Source organism: Pecten maximus, chromosome 5 (assembly GCF_902652985.1).
Source record: "Pecten maximus chromosome 5, xPecMax1.1, whole genome shotgun sequence".
In the NCBI taxonomy this organism is placed as follows: Eukaryota; Metazoa; Mollusca; class Bivalvia; order Pectinida; family Pectinidae; genus Pecten; species Pecten maximus.
Window position 1 is genome coordinate 34,222,661 of NC_047019.1, and position 17,137 is coordinate 34,239,797.

General features: G+C 35.0%; 3 protein-coding genes across 3 annotated transcripts in view; 1 reads left to right on the forward strand and 2 right to left on the reverse strand.

Moving 5' to 3' along the window:
• On the forward strand, positions 1–11,230 carry LOC117327863 (sulfotransferase 4A1-like). The gene is made up of 5 exons (XM_033885070.1): positions 1–174; positions 489–800; positions 9,586–9,683; positions 9,964–10,150; positions 10,707–11,230. Exons 1-5 carry the CDS (start codon positions 3–5, stop codon positions 10,820–10,822), a joined length of 885 nt encoding a protein of 294 aa, XP_033740961.1. The 5' UTR covers positions 1–2; the 3' UTR covers positions 10,823–11,230.
• Positions 11,231–12,633: 1,403 nt separating this feature from the next.
• The window catches only part of LOC117327864 (SWI/SNF-related matrix-associated actin-dependent regulator of chromatin subfamily A containing DEAD/H box 1-like), a 32,081-nt gene continuing 27,577 nt past the window's right edge, over positions 12,634–17,137 (reverse strand). The window contains exon 22 of the mRNA XM_033885071.1: positions 12,634–16,739. Coding sequence (XP_033740962.1) covers positions 16,669–16,739 — 71 coding nt within the window. The 3' untranslated portion in view covers positions 12,634–16,668. The remainder of the gene's footprint in view (positions 16,740–17,137) is intronic.
• LOC117328434 (protein transport protein SEC31-like) lies at positions 15,626–16,021 on the reverse strand. The gene has a single exon (XM_033885963.1). The coding sequence runs from the start codon at positions 16,019–16,021 to the stop codon at positions 15,626–15,628; it is 396 nt and encodes a 131-aa protein (XP_033741854.1).

Sequence of the window (17,137 nt, forward strand, 5' to 3'; positions counted from 1 at the left end):
ACATGGAGCTTGTCACCATGGTCGATGAACAGGACAACAGGTATACCTTCAAACGGTACCAAGGATACCCGTTCAACAAAGAAGTTGTCGGAAATGTGAGAGATCAACTGGATAAAATAGCAAACTACGACATTAAAACCGACGATGTTGTCCTTTGTGTATTTCCGAAGTCTGGTAAATAACACTTTCTCGTCAAATCAACGACAATACCATCTTTTTTCATCATTCTCTTCAAGTCTTATTGCCTTCTCGTCCTAAATACATTTATTCATTGGAACGGTTTTCTTATTATTATTATTATTATTATTTATGTTGCCCAGCAATCTTATTTCGTTATATTCTTTACACTTTCTGGCCATTAATGTGTGTGCCTAGTCGCTCTAATGATTTTGTATTATTTATGTGGAATTTATATTTTGTGATATCTCATCGAAATGAAAATATAAAAGTAGGACAGAGAAAGTTTCTTATTCCCTTATAAATTCAAGGTACACATTGGCTATACAACACCGTGATGATGTTACGATCAGGATCATTGAAATATCACGGAACACCTGTAGGAATGGAGTTTAACGACTTTGATGATATCGAGAAGATGCAGTCTCCGAGGATGTTCGCCTCCCATCTGCGTTTCCGGTTCCTCCCCGAACAGATGAAGCTCGGAAAAGGGAAAATTGTCACCATCACCCGTAATCCGAAGGACATCGTGGTATCTCTATATCACATGTTGCAAAGCATGGGCGATATCGGTTACCAAGGAACTTTTGAGGGATTTTTAAAGAGATATGTCACCGAAGAATGTAAGATTTTTTGGGTCGTCGGGAGGTAACACATCACCTGTACTTTTTTTTTTTTTGAATTTTTTTATTTTTCAAGATTTTTTTCATAAATACAAAACATTTGAAACATATATGCACACACATTCTCACTCTTACACCCACAGTAGCTATACTCATGATTCGTCATCATCATCATACATAATCAAACATCATCATCATCATCATATCATCATCATATCAGCATCATCATCTTTATCATTATCTTACTCCTCATCATCATCGGTTCATCATCACCACCATCATCACCATCATCATCATCATCATACATAATCAAACATCATCATCATCATCATATCAGCATCATCATCTTCATCCATTCATCATCATCATCATCATCATCATCAAAAGAATCACACTTAATCATCATCATCTATCATGATATCATTATCCATACATAAATTATTATCATTTTTTTCATCACAATAAAACATCATCATCCTTATCATCACACAAAAAACATCATCTTCATCACGATTATTTTAAGCTTGAACCACAAGCCTCACATCTACTTACATCATTTACATATTAATTAACATACATACATAACCTAACCTAAATTTATACAGAGTGAGAAGGAAGCAGACAGACATACCATCACACAGACAAGACAGACAGATAGACACAGACAGACGCACCATTACACAGACATACACACACACACACTTCGACACCGACAGACACACACATAGACGCACCATCACACAAGACAAAACAGACACACGCACAGACAGACGCATAACCGGACACACCATCACACATAGAACGCACACACACAAAGACAGACAAAAATAAACATGACTGAAGCATGGGAGAAAATTTCTTTAAATGGTAAAAATAAAAAGTAATGGAAAGGAGCTAGAACAGGCGATGTCAGTCTTTGGGGACCTAAAGCTATATATGCAAAGAGGAACTATCTTTTTCAGATGACTATAAATCTAGAACAGGTTTCCATTTCTTCCAATTGAGTTCAAATTGCCTTTTAATTTTCTCACTTTTACTGTAATTAATGTATTGTTGAATAGAAAAATGATCTTTGATGACATTAATAAGCGCATTAAGATTTAAAGAGTTGCCGAGACATCTAGTTTTATAAATATAATGCTTGATAAGAATTAAAATTTCGTTATCAACATTACTGCAGTACTGTGATACTATACCAAACAGGAAGGATTCTTTATTGTAAGCAAACGGAATTAAAAGTATATCAAGTAGTGCTTCAAATCTCTGTAATAGTGACTGAACCTCTTGACATTCCCATAAGCAATGCACTATTGTTTCACGCTCCATACAACATAAGTTACATAAAATACTAGGACTTAAGTTTATTTTAAAAAGGAACGTGTTTGTTACCAAAATATGGTGTATAATTCTCACTTGGAACCACTGTAATTTAGAACTTTTGGTAACTATAAAAGGAAGTTTGAATATTTTGGCCCATTTATTTTGATCAATAATGAATTCTTGGTTCCATTTTCTTGTTCCAGTAGGTATGGATATTGGCGCAATAAGGCATTTGTAAAAATCTTTTGAACCCTTTTCACTCTTAAAAAATATGTCAAATAGAAAAGGTATAAAAGGCTGTTGAGGTCTTTGAATCAGGTAATCAAATTTTTTCAAAAAGCGCTTGATAGCTGAAACTAGTCCATGGTATTGGAGAAAATTTGTGTTTATAGTTCGAAAATTATGTCTGAACTCTTCAAAAGAAAGAAAAGCTAAATCATCTGAATCTTTAATTAAATCATTTATTGTTAATATGCCCACATCAAACCAGTTTTGATAAAAAACATACTTGTTGTTTACCTTGATATCATTATTATACCAGATGGGTGATTTTAAAATTGAGTCTGGTTTTGGAAGCCTAATAGAATCTGAATTATTAAGCCTATTTAATGATTTAAACACATCCCTCCAAAAAAAGTTTTTACAATTGGATCTACACAAATCAATATATTCCTTTCCACAGTTACATAGTTTTCTAAAATTAACATATGTATTTAAAATTAATTTCCACTTACCAGATGAGTGAAATAATCTTCTTACCCAACCTAACTTTAGAGAGTCAATAAAAGAATGAACATCAATCATCTTTAAACCCCCATCAATATAGTCTTGAATAACAACATCTTTTTTATTTTATGACATTTACTATTCCATAAAAAATCCAGAATCAGAGAATTTAACTGGGCAATCATCTTTTCTGAAGGGTTTGGCAAAGTAATGAACAAATAGTTAAGTTGTGAAATCAACAGAGATTTAATAATATTAATCTTACCTAATGGTGTCAAATTCCTTCTTTTCCATAAGTTAATAACAGATTTAAGTTTTACAATTTTTTTGTCAAAATTCATTTTAGGAATTTTATCCAGATCAACAGAAAATTCTATCCCTAAGAAAGTGAAATTATGTTGTCCCCACAACAGATTTACTTCAGGCAAAAATGTTTCTTCACTATATTTCCTACTTCCTATCCATATCACCTGAGATTTATTAGAATTAATTCTTAGACCAGATATCTTAGCATAAGTAGTTAGTTCAAAAATAGATTCTCTCAGCGACTCTTTAGATCCATCCAATATCAAACCTGTATCATCTGCATACTGTACATTTAGAATAGGAGAATTTTCAATATTAATTCCCTTTATGAGATTATTATTTTTAATTTTTGCAGCTAAAACTTCGGCACAGAGAATAAAAATGTATGGTGCAATTGGATCGCCTTGTCGACATCCACGTTGAATCTTAATATGTTTTGATATGTTTCCACCTTGATTTATAGATGCACTTGCATTATTATGAAGAGTATTTATCCATTTCCTTATATCTTTCCCAAAGTTAAAATAGCCTAGAACCTTATCTATGAACGCCCATGAAACCGAATCAAAAGCTTTTTCGAAATCTACCATCAATAACATTCCTGGTATGTTGTGTTCCTCTGCATACTGCATTACATCATAGACCGTACGAATATTTTCCCCTATATATCTACCTGATAAAAACCCTGTCTGATCCTCATTAATAATTTTACCCAAAACTGCTCTTATACGATGTGAGATTACCCCAGAAGCTATTTTATAAGTTATATTTAACAGTGTGATGGGTCTCCAATTTTTTAAAAAATGTCGAGGTTTATCTCCCTTGGGAATACAAGTAATTATACCATGTCTTTGAGTTACTGAACATTGACTGACTGAAAACCCATAATTTAATGATCGAACAACAAAATGACCTAAATACTTCCAAAATACTTAAAAAAACTCAGATGTGAAACCATCAGACCCTGGACTTTTATTATTTTTCATCTCTTTCAGTGTTTTCCCAGCTTCATCAAATGTTATAATACCCTCTAGACTGTCAGAATCATGATTACTTAACCTTGACATGTTACAATTTTGGAGATGTGCTTCTAAATCTATATTTTCCACTTCCCTATATCTATATAAATTTTCATAAAATGACTGTACCTCTGATAAAATGTCTTCTTGTTTCGTTATAAAATGATCATGTTCTGTCTGTATTTTTGGAATAATTTTGGAAGTATAATTTCTGTTTTCAAGATTAAAAAAGTAAGAAGTAGGTTTTTCTCCCTCCTCTATCCATTTTGCCCTAGATCTAATGATACTACCTCTAACCTTTTTCAAACGAATAGACTCTAATTCTTTTCTTTTCTCATCTAATTGTGTATGATCAGGATTTGTTTCAGCCTCAGTAATTGCTATGAATTTCTTAATATTTTCCTCTCTGAGATTTAACTGCTTTTTCCTGTAAGAAGAATATGAAATAGATTTACCCCTTATTTCCATTAATAAAGTTTCTAAAAAAAGTTGATCATTTATGAGAAATTGAATATCACAATCAGGAATAAGATTTAGAGAATCAGGGTTATAAACAGGTAGACAATATTGTAATTTAATACTGTCAATACATTTTTTTACCAAATCAAGATAGTCTGATTCATATAATAAAGAGTTGTTAAATTTCCAAATACCTTTCCCTTTCTTAAATTTGTTAAAAGTTATAGTTAATAGAGGGGTAGAGTGATCAGACCTATAACCTGGTTCTATTGATGACTTATTTACACTTGACAAGAGAGATTCGGAGACAAGAAAAAAATCTAGTCTGGCCTGCTTTAATGGATTAGCACGCCTCCAAGTATAGCGCCTAGTATCAGGGTGGTGTTCCCTATAAATGTCAATTAGATTAGTATTTTCAATAATTTCCAATACCTTTTCCCTCGCAGTACTATTATTTACAAATCTATAGTTATTATCATAATCTAATGATGGTTTTAAAACTAAGTTAAAATCCCCACATATAATAATGTTCTCATTTCCAAAACTATCCACTATTTCAGTTACTTGATTGTAAAAATCTGGGGTATCCTGATTTGGACCATATACGGAAATAAGAGTTGTCCTAGACCCATCAATATCAATATCAAGCGCAAGAAAATTACCCTGTAAATCGCACTTTTCTCTATATACTTTGGCCTCGAAATTATTGTTTAAAAGGATTGCCACCCCACGTGAATTGGATTTAAAAGAACTAAAATAACATTGATATCCCCATTCATTTCTTATAATATTTTCCTGGTCAAACGAGAAATGGGTGTCTTGGAGACAGTAAATACTGTACCGTTTATCTCTTAAATAGGAGAATACGTCTTTTCTTTTAATTTTATCCCCCAAGCCCTGACAGTTCGCCGATAGCACAGTGATACTCATGTTATATCGAAAATAGAAGCCTCAAAAGTTAATTTTAAATCCCCCATGCAACAGTTGGAAAAAGAAAAGAGAGACAGAAAAAGGAACAGACATAAAAACATATTTCTAGATCATAAACAAAACATGACTACTGTCAAACACTTACATACACACACCCGCTGCACTATTCAGGACACTGGCAATACAAGACCGGAAACTCATGGTGAAATCTAAATGCGCGCACTTGCTTAAACGAAGCGATCATATATCCGGAAACATAAACTGTTATCGTTAACGTACGACTCAATACCATAAAACGAACTTGTATTGTTCAGGATTTTCCTAAGCACACTTCCGTTCTCTTACAGTATAGTAGGTCTATACCACAAACATTCAACAGTTGGAGAGGGACCGTGGAACCTACGAAAACATACAGGTTGTGTCAACCGGAAGTAAATTGGCAATTCTAGAACCCAAACTCAATGAGCGACGGATTTCCGGAAAACGATATTAAATTAATATTTTTTAAAAGCAAGCACAGCCAAACGACAAATTACAACTATATATGAATGCTTCTATTGAGAGGCACTGGTAAGATCTAAATAATAAACATATTTGATACAAATATTTAATAAAAGAAAGCGAGATCATTGAAGCATACATATATCACTATTTTTTTTTTCAATATCGGCCTATATCAGTATATCAGTGTGCGCTAGTGTGGAACACTTACCTGTATGTTAGGATCCTTAGTCCAAATATACACTCCAATTGGAATCGACTTTCACAACACAAAAAGAAAACACACACTCAGTAGGAAACATACATGATTATAACTCATAAAAACGACACACACGTTACACAGTATTTTGAATTGATCGGTAAGTCAGTAACGATACTGACCAAATGTCACCACCGATCTTTACTTAATCCAGTCACTTCCTAAAGCGAAAGTTGGTGTCATTCATGAGAAAGTTCTCTTCAAGTGGGGTTTCAAACGACAGTCTGCGCTTCTTTCCATTATTTAGCACCACGAACAACTTCCCGTCGATACTATAAGAGTTCTTGACACAATCAAGGTGATAAGCATCTCTAAGTCTCTGTTGGTTGTAACGGGTTAAGTCCTCAAAGATAACAAATCCCGTTCCCCTTAGGTTCCTACGCGCATGGATAATCTCTTGCTTCTTGCGTCTATGGGTGAACTTAACGATAATGTTCCTTGGTTTAGCACTATCAAAACGTCCCAGTCTGTGGGCGATATCGATGTCTTTACCATCAATCGGTACCTTCAAAGTGTCCCGTACAAATGTCACGATACCCTGAACACACTGCTCCACTGATTCTCTCTCGGTATCACCTGTACTTTTGTGCCTAATGACATTTACCTTTCTCATCACCTGTATTTTTGTGCCTAATGACATTTATTTTTCTCATCACCTGTACTTTTATACCTAATGACATTTACCTTCTCATCACCTGTACCTATATGCCTTATAATATCTACCTTTCTCATCACCTGTATCTATGTCTTTCAATATTTACGTTTTTCATTACTGTTTCTTTATGCCTAATGACATTTACCTTTCTCATCACCTGTACCTTTGTGCCTAATGATATTTACCTTTCTCATTACCCGTTCCCTTATGCCTAATGATATTGATTTTTCTCATCATCTGTACCTTTATGCATAAAGGCATTTACCTTTCTCTTTACCTGTTCCTATATGCATAGTGACATTTTTACAGTGTACCTTTTCTCATCACCTATACTTTTATACCTAATGACATTTACCTTTCTCATCACCTGTGCCGTTGTGCCTAATGGCATTTCCCTTTCTCATCACCTGTACCTTTGTGCTGATGATATCTACCTTTCTCATCATCTGTACCTTTGTGCCTTTGTAACATTTACCTATTCTTCTCCCACAGTTCGCCAGTATATCTCTAGTTTTAGACCCGTCAGCCCCTAGGGTATGACAGATTGCACGCGCTAACCTTCTGATGCGGAAGTACTTTTTAGTGGCATCACTTATAGATCCCGCGTTGTTGTTAAATGTTAAATATGCGTATGAGACACAGAGTTTTATTAAATGACAAGATGAGCTGTTGTTAAAGAGGCTTGCCCGCAGAGAGATCAGAAAAATTGGCTAATAGAAAAAGATTTTTTACACATGACAGATTGTTGGAATTGTGGAGTTTTTCATTTTATTTTCCTTATAAAACGCTGAAAAGTGATATTAAAACCTCATTTTTTTTAAAAAGTATTTATTTAATCGCAACCCGCAATAAGTCCCCGCTATAAAGTGGAGTCTAATTTGATTGACACATCAAAGAAACAAGCACGTGCACAGTGCCGCACAGTGATAACTTCAAAGGCAGCGGCGATTTACAAAGAAGATTTGCCGTTATATTCCATACATTTCCCGCTCAGATTGAGTTTTAAAACGTCTTTTAAATACATATTCTGTAAATGTTTTCAAGAAATAAAGTCGGAAAGCCTCTAATTTTGTCACATAGAAACGTGTACTGAAGTTTATTTAGTGATCGGAGATGTGCCGTTTACCGGTCCGTCTGCGGGTAAGCCTGTTTAACATCAGAATAGTATCGCTGATACATTATTTCAGTGTCTGCTTGAATAAGTATTGTGAATTGATTTAAGACCTATGTTGGTTTTTTTTTGGTGTAATGACATTTTGGGGTTGTGATGGGTACTTCTTCAGATGAGGATATTCATGAGCCGCCCATGTACATTTGTTAACAAACATGCCCTGACTACCGATTTCATATGCAATTTTTTGAAGTGGTGGGAGAAAAATAATCATTCCCTCCCTAGGGAGTGTGACAAGGAAATCTCCGCCCTTGGGGAAGTTCATGAATGTCAAACCCTCGACAAGCCTTGGATTGGACATTCATGAATTCCCCCTAGGGTTGAGATTTAAGCCTCGGGTTGGACATTCATGAATTCCCCCTCGGGTTGAGATTTAAGCCTCGGATTGGACATTCATGAATTCCCCCTAGGGTTGAGATTTAAGCCTCGGGTTGGACATTCATGAATTCCCCCTAGGGTTGAGATTTAGGCCTCGGGTAGGACGATCATGAATTCCCCCTAGGGTTGAGATTTAAGCCTCGGATTGGACATTCATGAATTCCCCCTAGGGTCGAGATTTAAGCCTCGGGTTGGACATTCATTAATTCCCCCCTAGGGTTGAGATTTAAGCCTCGGATTGGACATTCATGAATTCCCCTAGGGTTGAGATTTAAGCCTCGAGTTGGACATTCATGAATTCCCCCTAGGGTTGAGATTTAAGCCTCGGGTTGGACATTCATGAATTCCTCCTAGGGTTGAGATTTAAGCCTCGGATTGGACATTCATGAATTCCCCCTAGGGTTGAGATTTAAGCCTCGGGATTGGACATTCATGAATTCCCCCTCGGGTTGAGATTTAAGCCTCGGGTTGGACATTCATGAATTCCTCCTAGGGTTGAGATTTAAGCCTCGGATTGGACATTCATGAATTCCCCCTAGGGTTGAGATTTAAGCCTCGGGTTGGACATTCATGAATTCCCCCTCGGGTTGAGATTTAAGCCTCGGATTGGACGATCATGAATTCCCCCTAGGGTTGAGATTTAAGCCTCGGATTGGACATTCATGAATTCCCCCTAGGGTCGAGATTTAAGCCTCAGATTGGACGATCATGAATTCCCCCTAGGGTTGAGATTTAAGCCTCGGATCGGACATTCATGAATTCCCCCTAGGGTCGGGATTTAAGCCTCGGATTGGACATTCATGAATTCCCCCTAGGGTTGAGATTTAAGCCTCGGGTAGGACATTCATGAATTCCCCCTAGGGTTGAGATTTAAGCCTCGGGTAGGACGATCATGAATTCTCCCTAGGGTTGAGATTTAAGCCTCGGGTAGGACGATCATGAATTCCCCCAGGGTTGATATTTCTTTGTCACACCCCCAAGGCAGGGAAAGATTCTATTAATCATACACTTTTGACAAAGGTGTGTAAAGATTGCACATCTTGCTTTGTTTCCATAAACAGGTTTCATGGGAAATGGTTCCTGGTTTTCTTGGATAAAAGACATGGAGGAATGGAAAAGTCCAAATTTGTTTAGCCTTTCATACCACGACTTCAAACAGGTGAATATATGTTAGTTAGATATTTATGAAAGGCTGGCTGCTTAACAGAAACTTCCCTCATGTCACAAGCTTCAATGTGGACTAAATATAGATGAAGTGATCCGATCATTGATGAACACCGACTTTGATTGACCTTTGCTATGTCGAGGGCATAAACACAACACAGCCACAGTTAAACAGTCAACAGACAAAAATATTTTGGAGCATTTTCCCTAATACTACTAAATTGTTTTCAATAATCCAAATTGCATGTGTATTGATACAACTTTATATGTTACAGAATACATTTGAGAATGTGGTCAAGTTAGCCAAGTTTCTGGAAGTTGATCATGATGAGAAGTTCTTACGATCAGTCTCACAAAGTGTTCAATTTGACAACTTAAAAGAAAGTCACAAAGTGTCGACTCAGCTTGGTGACCGATGGAAACATCTTTCTGAGGGTGGACGGCTACCAATATACAGGAAAGGTAGACGTTGTCTGACTACACATTTTTACAAGTAGTCCTGGTGTTAAAGAAAACAAATTGTCCTTATTTACGACAGAAATTAAACTAGTATTGAGATCACAAAAAAAAAACATCTGAGCATCCGTTAAAAGTGTTAAAAGTTGTGGTCAGTTAATCTAAAATAGAAAATCGTTTGCCACATAAACGTTTTTTTTACAAATGCAAAAATTATTCCAGGTGAAGGTATTCCTGTTTACAGCGTTTTTCTTCCATACATAGTTTCAAAATATGTTTATCATAATACTCATTCAGCACACCTTCTGTAATATAATTAATGAAGGAAATAACAGTTAGTTTTACATACATGTAGGTATGAGATAATATGGCATCAGTAGCTACCTTAATCTGCGATAGTTCTTTAATTCTACTATTTATTCGTTGGACGAATTGCAAATAATGGACGGGTTTGTTTGCAAAAACTTGATGGCAATCAGTAGATTCTTATCATTACTGTTTGACCATAGTCACTACAGTTTTTTTTGTGTTTTTTTTTTCATTCTTTTTTTCTACTTTGCAGGGAATGTTGGAGAGTGGAAAAACATGTTCACTGTTGCCCAAAGTGAAGAGTTCGATATGTTATTCAAGGAAAAGGTAGAAAAACTTGGTCTCAAAATTAAACCTAAATTTGAGTAAGGAAGCCCTTTATAACATGTCGCCAAATATTGCCAATTTTTTTTATGATAATAATAAGAAAAGATGACCAGACAACATCCGCAGGATTTTAGAAAACTAATCACGGTTATCACAAAATACATTTCTGTCAGTGCCGATAATACAGCACAAGATGAGGAAATTGATCTTTACGGACGATCGGAATGCTATGCGTGCACGCCCAATAGGAAGGCACATCATATATCCAAGGTAGTGAAATAAGGATGTAGAAGAACGTGCAAGATTTATAAGCATTTCTTCAAACTCTGAGGAATAAGATACTGTTTAAAAGACATTATGTACTTGTTAGTTTTCGGATGAGCCGACTGATGTCTGAGAAACTTCAAATCATCACGCTGTAGACGCAAACAACAGAAACACTCTACAATGGACGCTTTGTAAGTTCTACAATGTACTGCTCAAACACTCTACAATGGACGCTTTGTAAGTTCTACAATGTACTGCTATGTGTTAATCAGAAAATCTTATTGGTATTAATATATGTTATATGTAATTATGAGCTGTAAAGCTTAAGTCAATAAAATGAATTGAACTCTAGTTTTTTTGCCTCTGTATCTTCCATGTAAGTCGTTATGGTCAATCAAACCTGTAACAGAAGACACATAAACTTAAAAACAGAGTCTCAATAGCAATTCCTATAATCCCCTTCGGGCCAGGTGAGCTAGAAGCTGTGATGTGGTAACAGATATTTAACAAGATTCAAATACTAAAATAAACAAAAGGAAATAACTGTCAGGTGAAAAATATCTCTCAGAAAAACAAAACTATGTTATACTACTTAACAAGATCATCATGCCTACCAATAACAAAGAAATCAGCTAAAACCTGTAGATCATCAGGCAAGATTTAAGTATTAGAAATTAACAAAGGGAAATAACTTTTCGAAAGAAATTTTCTAATAAAATTGCCATTCAAGAATACACAATTATATATCATGACTATACAGCTTGCCAAGTTTAAAAGAAATTGATCAAAAGCTGTAGATGATCTCTGGACAAGATTTAAATACTGAAATAAAGTACAAAGACTTTTGAATAAATAGTTGAATCCAAATATCTCTTAGAAAAACAACATATATATATATCATAATTATAAAGGCTACCCAGTTCAAAGAGATCTGTTGAAAATTGATTTTTGGACAAACAAAATGCTGTAAGGGAACAACACTACACCATAAATCTACAGGCAAATGATGGACATTCCAAAACAAATGATCACATCCATTGATCTAAATATTAAGTCTGTACCTCTCGGGATACCAAAACTTAATGTATATAATTGTTACAGAGCGAACTATTCATTAAGTTTAAATCAATGTCACTAACCAGGGACCTCCAGCTTGGGAGTCTTACTCTTTACCAGAGTTACATATTCCCCTTCCTGAAAAGAACTCATCCTCAAATTTTATGGGTTAAATGATGCTTTCACAAGCAGAAATGAGTTTAATTCTCAAGTCCCTACATGGGAGCCAATGTAGCCGAGCGGTATATTACCGCGGTATATTACTGCTAGTATTTACCAGGGTTACATAATCATGATTACAAAGCCTACCAAGTTCCAAAGAGATCAGTTGAAATTCTACACTGGATGAACAGCAACATCAAATTTTGATTTTCAGAACAAAAATGATTTACTTAACATAGTTGTACACACCTATCACCCATTCTGTAGAAAGCAAACTTTATATATATTGTTAGGATAACAATAAATACTAAGACAAAATATCTATATTTGAAAACAATACTTTCATGAAACTAATAACACAAACAAAATTTACATCAAACAATTTATTTACTGATGTTGGTCATGTACAGTTATTATACAAGTATAAAACATGGATCTGAAAAGTGTTATTCTAAACCACATCACTCATCCCCACTCAAAACTCACATAATCGCCCACAGCAACATAACTCTCATATATGATCTTCTGTATCAAAATAACTTTCATACATAATCTCTCATATCATTATAACTCTCATACATGATCTCTCACAGCAACATAACTCTCATACATGATCTCTCACAGCAACATAACTCTCATACATAATCCCTCACAACAATGTAACTCTCATACATAATCTCTTACAGCAACATAACTCTCATACGTCTTCTCCCACAACAGCAATTTAATCTCTCATAACAACATAAGTGAATTTTCATGAAAATTACTATTCTACTATTCTATTCTAAACCACATCACTCATTCCCGGTCTTTTCACAATCCCTCACAGCAACGTAAATCCCACACATAGTCCCCCACAGCAATGTAACTCTCACACATAATCCCTCACAGCAATGTAACTCTCACAGCAATGTAACTCCCACACATAGTCCCTCACAGCAATGTAACTCTCACACATAATCCCTCACAGCAATGTAACTCTCACACATAATCCCTCACAGCAATGTAACTCTCACACATAATCCCTCACAGCAATGTAACTCTCACACATAATCCCTCACAGCAATGTAACTCTCGCACATAATCCCCCACAGCAATGTAACTCTCACACATAATCCCTCACAGCAATGTAACTCTCGCACATAATCCCCCACAGCAATGTAACTCTCACACATAATCCCTCACAGCAATGTAACTCTCGCACATAATCCCTCACAGCAATGTAACTCTCACACATAATCCCTCACAGCAATGTAACTCCCACACATAGTCCCTCACAGCAATGTAACTCTCACACATAGTCCCTCACAGCAATGTAACTCTCACACATAATCCCTCACAGCAATGTAACTCTCACACATAATCCCTCACAGCAATGTAACTCTCACACATAATCCCTCATAGCAACATAACTCTCACACATAATCCCTCATAGCACAGAACTCTCCAGCATAATCTTTCACAGCATTGTAACTCTCAAACGGAATCTCCCATAGAAACATATCTGTCATAGATAATTTACCATATCAAGATAATTCAGTCAGCCTTGTACACACATCTTCCAAAGCAACATATCTCAAATACATCTCTCATAGCAATGTAATTCTTTCACATAATCTCACATAGCAACTAACTCTCGTGAATAATTTATAGTGTCACAATTTACTATCATCCTACATAAAAGTAATCTTACATTATTCTCAAACACAATTAATTCTAACCATTCATTTCATATGATATCTTCTCAAATCTGTAATCAAACATTGTCAAATGTGAACAAAAGAAAACATTTACATCAATGCATTGTTGTATTCTTCCATTCATTTGAAAATATTAAAATAATAATCATCCCATTCATGCATCTTTTTATTAAAATAATTGCAAGAAAAATCAAAGTTCTATTAATATTGTACCAAATTATTCTGGCTTTCTCCAGATGAACACACCAAAGAATGGGGATTAGTTGAATATTTGATTTAGTCTTTAAACCCCAGAATTTTCTTTATTGACTATAGGAAATCCCCCGTTAAGAAAACTGACTTGGTGGGATATCGACCAATGTACACACCCAACAATGAAGACTAATGATATACACAACTAGTACATTTACTTTAATTTTTGTTTCAATATCACTTTTGTTTAAACCCTTTTTTTCCACAAAAATTCATGCTATTTCAAGAAATTCCAAGCTAGAATTTCTGTTATGTAAAACATGTAAATATATCCACTACATAGCACTTACCTGTATTTGAGCAAATCCATATACCCATCTATAAACTGTCTCTTTTTACAAGAGATAGAAGTAAATCTAATTTCGCAATAAATATGAAAAACAGCAATAAAATGAAAATTTGAAAAAGCAAAAAAATTACAAAATAATGAAGGATGGTAATATAAAAATCATTTTGAGCTACAAGCTCGAGACAAAATTGCAAATATTAAATGTATGAAATGTAAGTTTCCAAACATTTTTTTACCACTATAAATTCCTACACCTTTTTGACCTACACCCTCTGCCTTTGTTACAATCTTAAAGTTGGTAAAAAAATTGTGACATAATGGAATGTATAAAACTAATTTCCATTTTTTTTTTTAATTTCTTTTAAGATTTCTATTTTTATGAAATCCTCACCATATAACACTGATATTTTAATGCAAAATTTAGAAAAAAAATGTATGTTCTGCAAGAAGCAAAACTTTTGTTTAATAAATATGTCCTATAATGTCGAAATTGCTAAGAAAACATGTTGAAATTTTATCATAAAAGAAATTGATCATAAAGGCATACTCATAAGGTCAGAAAACATTAGGAAGAGTAATGATATCTAAATAATAGTTTTATTACAACTGTGAACAAACTTCAAATCCCTTTACAAATGCATCTATACAGATAACTTATTTATTCATCCATACCTTTAACAGTACGGACAAAAATCAATTTATGTACATTTACAACACACAAGCACACATTGTATTTGATCAGTTTTCCTGTTATTTTGGAGCACTAAATATGACAAGAATAGAAACGTATATTCAAACATTAAACCTATATTTTGATGTTAATGTTTATGATAACTTTACAGTTAGAGAAGTGGAGACCTATAACATGATTGGTCAGTTTCTGTAGTAATTAACTATTACATACCTCTATCTCTTTCAATTGATTTAAATCATTTTGTTTGTTGTAGCATAACATTATCAGTTGTCTGACCAAAATATATTTCTTGGATGTAAACACCCAGACAAGGATATTTCTTGTTTCTCAAACATCACACTCTGTTTCAGATCTTTAATAAGACCCTGATCACTCCTTGGACTCATCACACTGGGTCTCTGATTGTTGTTCTTCACACTGGGCCTCTAATTGTTCATCAGTCTTGGTTTCTGATCATTAATCAGACTTGGTCTCCAATTGTTCATCACATTGGGTCTCTGATTGTTCATCAGTCTTGGTTTCTGATCATTAATCAGACTTGGTCTCCAATCGTTCATCACACTGGGCCTCTGATAGTTCATCACACTGGGTCTCTGATTGTTCATCAGATTTGGTCTCTGATAGTTCATCACACTGAGCCTATCATTGTTCATCAGTCCTGGTCTCTGAGCATTCATCCAACTGGGTCTTTGATCATTAATCAGACTTGGTCTACAATCGTTCATCACACTGGGCCTCTGATAGTTCATCAGAATTGGTCTACAATCGTTCATCACACTGGACCTCTGATTGTTCACCAGACTTGGTCTCTGATGACTCATCACACTGGGTCTCTAATTGCTCATTAGATTTGGTCTTTCATCAAATGCAGTCTCTGATCGTTCAACAAACTAGGGATTCTGATCATTCATCAATCAAAGTTTCTGACCATTCAGTAGTCTCTGCTCATTCGCCTGAATTGATCACACATCCGACTCAATCTCTGATCATTCATCCCCCAAATTGGTAAGTGATCATTCCATCTTGGATCATTCACCCAACTCCATGTTTGATCATTATTCAGATCATTTAGAAAGTTTACCATCCCTGAGTGACGCCACAAACATGTATGTTTTCTCTTTATACATGGTAACTGGCCTAAACCCTAGCACTGTATAAATGTACATGTCAGCTTTTATTCCTGACAACTATATTGTATCAAAACACATCAGAAGTTCACTGTGGCACCGTACAACAGGTTACACATTTAAGTGTACTATGTACCTATAGCTATGTCAAACATACACGACAGTGGTTCCTTTCACTAGCTGTACAGTCACTGTAGCTGACCTGGCGATCAGTTAGATACACAATAGCACATACACCATGGCACTATAGATCTGATTCAGAGCATCCATATTCTTTGACCAGTAGTATCTTGTACATGTCCATAGATTATATCATACCTAAAGCCTATCGCCAGCTGTCATCAAACTTTGCCCTGACCTAGAGCTTCTTTCAGTAATGATGCCACATCCCCACCGCTCTCTTGCTCCGACCCTGAAAGTAATCGAGACATTAGCAGTTTATCTACAGTAAATTCAATAGAACTATGATTCAAGCCCTTTTCATATTTTCAAGCACAGTAGCAGAAATTTCTACTTGCTCAGATTTATTTATTTTAAAGAATTATCTTTCAATGAATATATTTATTTCAAAATCAAAAGTCCAATAGAGTACCGGTAGTCTGATTGCTAAACATATATCACTATCAATCATCCATATCAATTAAATCATAACAAATGTATTTTTCTTTCTTTTTTTTAAAGTTTTGCAACCAACTGTACACAAGAAGCCTAGGGCAAAATACTTTCATATTCTCAAAATTTCCCTACTTTTTAGCAGTCTCTCTTAACATTTTAAAAATCAAATATCATTCTTAAAGAAGAAGAAGGATT

Coding starts and splice junctions, on each gene's coding strand:
- LOC117328434 (XM_033885963.1), bottom strand. CDS start 16,021: ATGAGTCATCAGAGACCAAGTCTGGTGAACAATCAGAGGTCCAGTGTG.
- LOC117327863 (XM_033885070.1), top strand. CDS start 3: ATGGAGCTTGTCACCATGGTCGATGAACAGGACAACAGGTATACCTTC. Junction 801..9,585: donor GAGATATGTCACCGAAGAAT/GTAAGATTTTTT, acceptor TTCCATAAACAG/GTTTCATGGGAAATGGTTCC. Junction 10,151..10,706: donor GCTACCAATATACAGGAAAG/GTAGACGTTGTC, acceptor TCTACTTTGCAG/GGAATGTTGGAGAGTGGAAA.